The sequence below is a fragment of the Coregonus lavaretus genome (genome assembly GCF_964263955.1).
Source record: "Coregonus lavaretus genome assembly, contig: HAP1_SCAFFOLD_4799, whole genome shotgun sequence".
Lineage (NCBI taxonomy): Eukaryota > Metazoa > Chordata > Actinopteri > Salmoniformes > Salmonidae > Coregonus > Coregonus lavaretus.
In genome coordinates, this window is record NW_028166599.1 from 12,501 (window position 1) to 20,000 (window position 7,500).

The 7,500-nt window shown below is 42.2% G+C and overlaps 1 protein-coding gene across 1 annotated transcript in view; it reads left to right on the top strand.

The window, feature by feature from the left end:
• LOC311114535 (protein furry homolog) overlaps window positions 1-7,500 on the top strand; it is a gene marked incomplete at both ends in the record, with an annotated part of 39,668 nt that overhangs the window by 5,926 nt on the left and 26,242 nt on the right. The window contains 2 exons of the mRNA XM_084189781.1: window positions 3,134-3,323; window positions 4,299-4,423. Coding sequence (XP_084045907.1) covers window positions 3,134-3,323; window positions 4,299-4,423 — 315 coding nt within the window. The remainder of the gene's footprint in view (window positions 1-3,133; window positions 3,324-4,298; window positions 4,424-7,500) is intronic.

Here is a 7,500-nt window from a genome sequence, read left to right on the forward strand (position 1 = left end):
ATTACCATTGGTATATTACCATGTATATATTACCATTAGTATATTACCATTAGTATATTACCATGTATATATTACCATTGGTATATTACCATGTATATATTACCATTGGTATATTACCATGTATATATTACCATGTATATATTACCATTGGTATATTACCATGTATATATTACCATTAGTATATTACCATGTATATATTACCATTAGTATATTACCATGTATATATTACCATTAGTATATTACCATGTATATATTACCATTAGTATATTACCATGTATCTATTACCATTGGTATATTACCATGTATATATTACCATTGGTATATTACCATGTATATATTACCATTGGTATATTACCATGTATATATTACCATTAGTATATTACCATGTATATATTACCATTAGTATATTACCATGTATATATTACCATTAGTATATTACCATGTATATATTACCATTGGTATATTACCATGTATATATTACCATTGGTATATTACCATGTATATATTACCATTAGTATATTACCATGTATATATTACCATTGGTATATTACCATGTATATATTACCATTAGTATATTACATGTATATATTACCATTAGTATATTACCATGTATATATTACCATTGGTATATTACCATGTATATATTACCATTGGTATATTACCATGTATATATTACCATGTATATATTGTATGGCTGTGTGCTCGATTTTAGACAAATCCACTAATTCGAAGGAGTATCCACATACTTTTGTATATATATAGTGTAGCTGTCCCTGTATATAGCTGACCCCGTATATAGCTGACCCCGTATAGAGCTGACCCCGTATAGAGCTGACCCCGTATATAGCTGGCCCCCTTATATAGCTGACCCCGTATATAGCTGACCCCGTATATAGCTGACCCCGTATATAGCTGACCCCGTATAGAGCTGACCCCGTATATAGCTGACCCCGTATAGAGCTGACCCCGTATAGAGCTGACCCCGTATATAGCTGACCCCGTATAGAGCTGACCCCGTATATAGCTGACCCCGTATATAGCTGGCCCCCTTATATAGCTGACCCCGTATATAGCTGACCCCGTATATAGCTGACCCCGTATATAGCTGGCCCCCTTATATAGCTGACCCCGTATATAGCTGACCCCGTATATAGCTGACCCCGTATATAGCTGACCCCGTATATAGCTGGCCCCCTTATATAGCTGACCCTGTATATAGCTGACCCCGTATATAGCTGGCCCCCTTATATAGCTGACCCCGTATATAGCTGACCCCGTATATAGCTGACCCCGTATATAGCTGACCCCGTATATAGCTGACCCCGTATATAGCTGACCCCGTAAATAGCTGACCCCGTATATAGCTGGCCCCCTTATATAGCTGACCCTGTATATAGCTGACCCCTTATAGAGCTGACCCCGTATATAGCTGACCCCGTATATAGCTGACCCCGTATATAGCTGACCCCGTATATAGCTGACCCCGTATAGAGCTGACCCTGTATATAGCTGACCCTGTATATAGCTGACCCTGTATATAGCTGACCCCTTATAGAGCTGACCCTGTATATAGCTGACCCCGTATATAGCTGACCCTGTATAGAGCTTTCCCTGTATATAACATTCTCCAGTTTTTTAAATATTTCTCTAGTTTTTTTACTTCTACTATTATTGAATACTGCTGTTGGGAAGGGCTTCAAGTTAAGCATTTCACTGTACTTGTGCAAGGGATAAGTAAAAACTTGAAACATCTCTCTAATGCTAACTCTCTCTGTCCTCTGTGTGCTTCGTGTGTGTGCGTGTTGTGACTGTGTGCTTGGTGTGTGTGCGTGTTGTGACTGTGTGTGTTTGTGCGTGTTGTGACTGTGTGTGTGTGTGTGTGTGCGTGTTGTGACTGTGTGTGTGTGTGTGTGTTGTGACTGTGTGTGTGTGTGTTGTGACTGTGTGTGTGTGTGTGTGTGTGTGTGTGCGTGTTGTGACTGTGTGTGTGTGTGTTGTGACTGTGTGTGTGTGTGTGTATGTGTGTTGTGACTGTGTGTGTGTGTGTTGTGACTGTGTGTGTGTGTGTGTGTTGTGACTGTGTGTGTGTGTGTGTTGTGACTGTGTTTGTGTGTGTTGTGACTGTGTGTGGTGTGTGTGTGTTGTGACTGTGTGTGTGTGTGTGTTGTGACTGTGTGTGTGTGTTGTGACTGTGTGTGTGTGTGTGTGTGTGTGTGTGTGTTGTGACTGTGTCTGTGTGTTGTGACTGTGTGTGTGTGTTGTGACTGTGTGTGTGTGTGTGTGTGTGTGTGTTGTGACTGTGTGTGTGTGTTTGTTGTGACTGTGTGTGTGTGTGTTGTGACTGTGTGTGGTGTGTGTGTGTGTTGTGACTGTGTGTGTGTGTGTGTGCGTGTTGTGACTGTGTGTGTGTGTGTTGTGACTGTGTGTGACTGTGTGTGTGTGTGTATGTGTGTTGTGACTGTGTGTGTGTGTGTTGTGACTGTGTGTGTGTGTGTGTGTTGTGACTGTGTGTGTGTGTGTGTGTGTGTGTGTTGTGACTGTGTTTGTGTGTGTTGTGACTGTGTGTGGTGTGTGTGTGTTGTGACTGTGTGTGTGTGTGTGTTGTGACTGTGTGTGTGTGTTGTGACTGTGTGTGTGTGTGTGTGTGTGTGTGTGTGTTGTGACTGTGTGTGTGTGTGTGTGTTGTGACTGTGTGTGTGTGTGTTGTGACTGTGTGTGTGTGTGTTTGTTGTGACTGTGTGTGTGTGTGTTGTGACTGTGTGTGGTGTGTGTGTGTTGTGACTGTGTGTGTGTGTGTTGTGACTGTGTGTGTGTGTGTGTGTGCGTGTTGTGACTGTGTGTGTGTGTGTTGTGACTGTGTGTGGTGTGTGTGTGTTGTGACTGTGTGTGTGTGTGTTGTGACTGTGTGTGTGTGTGTGTGTGCGTGTTGTGACTGTGTTTGTGTGTGTTGTGACTGTGTGTGGTGTGTGTGTGTTGTGACTGTGTGTGTGTGTGTTGTGACTGTGTGTGGTGTGTGTGTGTTGTGACTGTGTGTGTGTTGTGACTGTGTGTGTGTATGTGTTGTGACTGTGTGTGTGTGTGTGTTGTGACTGTGTGTGTGTGTGTGTGTGTTGTGACTGTGTGTGTGTTACAGTAGTCCAGTGAATGCTAAGAAGACCTCGTCAGCAGGCTCCAGTGACAGCTCCATCTCTCTGTGGCGGAACTACCTGATCCTGTGCCTGGGCGTGGCCAAACCCAGCATCATGTCACCTGGTCACCTGAGAGCCTCCACACCTGAAATCACTGCTACCACACCTGACGGCAGTGTTACCTACGACAACAAGGTAGGGGGGGTGGTAGGTGGGTAGGTGGGTGGGTGGGTGGGTGGGTGGGTGGGTGGGTGGGTGGTTGGTTGTGTGTGTGTGTGTGTGTGTGTGTGTGTGTGTGTGTGTGTGTGTGTGTGTGTGTGTGTGTGTGTGTGTGTGTGTGTGTGTGTGTGTGTGTAATTAGAACTATGTTTGTGTTATTGATCTGTACATTATTGTGTGTGTACTCCTTCAGTGGCATGGCTATGATCAGAGTTGTGTGTGTTATTGATTACACCTAGTCATTCCAGGGTTTTTCTTTATTTTTTACTATTTTCTACATTGTAGAATAATAAATGATGCTAAATGATGTAAATGTAAATGTAAAAGTAGTGAAGACATCAAAACTATTAAATAACACATATGGAATCATGTAGTAACCAAAGATTCTTCAAAGTAGATATATATAAATATATATATTTTGACTGGTACTGTATTTATATATATTTTGACTGGTACTGTATTTATATATATTTTGACTGGTACTGTATTTATATATATTTTGACTGGTACTGTATATAATAATAATAATAATAATAATAATAATAATAATATAATAATAATATGCCATTTAGCAGACGCTTTTATCCAAAGCGACTTACAGTCATGTGCGCATACATTTTTACGTATGGGTGGTCCCAGGGATCGAACCCACTACCCTGGCGTTACAAGCGTCATGCTCTACCAATTGAGGTACAAAATATATATATATTTTTTTTTTTTGATTGGTACTGTATATATATATATTTTGACTGGTACTGTATATATATATTTTGACTGGTACTGTATATATATATATATATATATATATATATTTTGACTGGTATTGTATTTATATATATTGACTGGTACTGTATATATATATTTTGACTGGTAGTGTATTTATATATATTTTGACTGGTACTGTATTTATATATATTTTGACTGGTACTGTATATATTATGTATTGATCAGGTGATAGGTACTCCGTCAGTGGCATGGCTCCTGAAACAGCTGGTCCCTCTGATGAGAGCTGAGAGCATAGAGATCACTGAATGTCTGGTGCTGGGCCTCGGACGCACCAACGCACTGGTGTTTAGGTAATACACACACACACACAGACACACACACACACAGACGTTTGTAAGGAAGACTTTGAGTGCATTCTATGTTACCAGTAAAATATGATATAGCAATTGAATGGAGAGATGGGTAAAGGTTAGAGATGGATTGAAAGAAACTGGAGAGATAGATGGGTTAAGGTTGGAGATGTATTGAAAGAAACTGGAGAGATAGATGGGTTAAGGTTGGAGATGTATTGAAAGTAACTGGAGAGATAGATAGGTTAAGGTTGGAGATGTATTGAAAGAAACTGGAGAGATAGATGGGTTAAGGTTGGAGATGTATTGAAAGTAACTGGAGAGATAGATGGGTTAAGGTTGGAGATGTATTGAAAGTAACTGGAGAGATAGATGGGTTAAGGTTGGAAATGTATTGATAGAAACTGGAGAGATAGATGGGTTAAGGTTGGAGATGTATTGAAAGTAACTGGAGAGATAGATGGGTTAAGGTTGGAGATGTATTGAAAGTAACTGGAGAGATAGATAGGTTAAGGTTGGAAATGTATTGATAGAAACTGGAGAGATAGATGGGTTAAGGTTGGAGATGTATTGAAAGAAACTGGAGAGATAGATGGGTTAAGGTTGGAGATGTATTGAAAGTAACTGGAGAGATAGATGGGTTAAGGTTGGAGATGTATTGAAAGTAACTGGAGAGATAGATAGGTTAAGGTTGGAGATGTATTGATAGAAACTGGAGAGATAGATGGGTTAAGGTTGGAGATGTATTGAAAGAAACTGGAGAGATAGATGGGTTAAGGTTGGAGATGTATTGAAAGTAACTGGAGAGATAGATGGGTTAAGGTTGGAGATGTATTGAAAGTAACTGGAGAGATAGATAGGTTAAGGTTGGAGATGTATTGATAGAAACTGGAGAGATAGATGGGTTCAGGTTGGAGATGGATTGCAGTGGGGATATAGGTTTAAACTGGAAGGATGAGAGGAGGACATGCTTATCTCTTAAACGGAGAGATGGAGAGATTAGTGGAGGAGGAGAGATGGAGAGATTAGTGGAGGAGGAGAGATGGAGAGATTAGTGGAAGAGGAGAGATGGAGAGATTAGTGGAGGAGGAGAGATGGAGAGATTAGTGAAGGAGGAGAGATGGAGAGATTAGTGGAAGAGGAGAGATGGAGAGATTAGTGGAAGAGGAGAGATGGAGAGATTAGTGGAAGAGGAGAGATGGAGAGACTGGTGGAAGAGGAGAGATGGAGAGATTAGTGGAGGAGGAGCGATTAGTGGAGAGGAGAGATGGAGAGATTAGTGGAAGAGGAGAGATGGAGAGATTAGTGGAAGAGGAGAGATGGAGAGATTAGTGGAAGAGGAGAGATGGAGAGATTAGTGGAAGAGGAGAGATGGAGAGATTAGTGGAAGAGGAGAGATGGAGAGATTAGTGGAAGAGGAGAGATGGAGAGATTAGTGGAAGAGGAGAGATGGAGAGATTAGTGGAAGAGGAGAGATGGAGAGATTAGTGGAAGAGGAGAGATGGAGAGATTAGTGGAAGAGGAGAGATGGAGAGATTAGTGGAAGAGGAGAGATGGAGAGATTAGTGGAAGAGGAGAGATGGAGAGATTAGTGGAAGAGGAGAGATGGAGAGATTAGTGGAAGAGGAGAGATGGAGAGATTAGTGGAAGAGGAGAGATGGAGAGATTAGTGGAAGAGGAGAGATGGAGAGATTAGTGGAAGAGGAGAGATGGAGAGACTAGTGGAAGAGGAGAGATGGAGAGATTAGTGGAAGAGGAGAGATGGAGAGATTAGTGGAAGAGGAGAGATGGAGAGATTAGTGGAAGAGGAGAGATGGAGAGATTAGTGGAAGAGGAGAGATGGAGAGATTAGTGGAAGAGGAGAGATTAGTGGAAGAGGAGAGATGGAGAGATTAGTGGAAGAGGAGAGATGGAGAGATTAGTGGAAGAGGAGAGATGGAGAGATTAGTGGAAGAGGAGAGATGGAGAGATTAGTGGAAGAGGAGAGATGGAGAGATTAGTGGAAGAGGAGAGATGGAGAGACTGGTGGAAGAGGAGAGATGGAGAGATTAGTGGAGGAGGAGAGATTAGTGGAGAGGAGAGATGGAGAGATTAGTGGAAGAGGAGAGATGGAGAGATTAGTGGAAGAGGAGAGATGGAGAGATTAGTGGAAGAGGAGAGATTAGTGGAAGAGGAGAGATGGAGAGACTGGTGGAAGAGGAGAGATGGAGAGATTAGTGGAAGAGGAGAGATGGAGAGATTAGTGGAAGAGGAGAGATGGAGAGATTAGTGGAAGAGGAGAGATGGAGAGATAGTGGAAGAGGAGAGATGGAGAGATTAGTGGAAGAGGAGAGATGGAGAGATTAGTGGAAGAGGAGAGATGGAGAGATTAGTGGAAGAGGAGAGATGGAGAGATTAGTGGAAGAGGAGAGATGGAGAGATTAGTGGAGGAGGAGAGATGGAGAGATTAGTGGAAGAGGAGAGATGGAGAGATTAGTGGAAGAGGAGAGATGGAGAGATTAGTGGAAGAGGAGAGATGGAGAGATTAGTGGAAGAGGAGAGATGGAGAGACTGGTGGAAGAGGAGAGATGGAGAGATTAGTGGAAGAGGAGAGATGGAGAGATTAGTGGAAGAGGAGAGATGGAGAGATTAGTGGAAGAGGAGAGATGGAGAGATTAGTGGAAGAGGAGAGATGGAGAGACTGGTGGAAGAGGAGAGATGGAGAGATTAGTGGAAGAGGAGAGATGGAGAGATTAGTGGAAGAGGAGAGATGGAGAGATTAGTGGAAGAGGAGAGATGGAGAGATTAGTGGAAGAGGAGAGATGGAGAGATTAGTGGAGAGGAGAGATGGAGAGATTAGTGGAAGAGGAGAGATGGAGAGACTGGTGGAAGAGGAGAGATGGAGAGATTAGTGGAGGAGAGATGGAGAGATTAGTGGAAGAGGAGAGATGGAGAGATTAGTGGAAGAGGAGAGATGGAGAGATTAGTGGAGGAGGAGAGATGGAGAGATTAGTGGAGGAGGAGAGATGGAGAGATTAGTGGAGGTGTAATAACACCCTTGAGAAAAAATGAATGAATTGCAGGTTGAGTTTAATGCT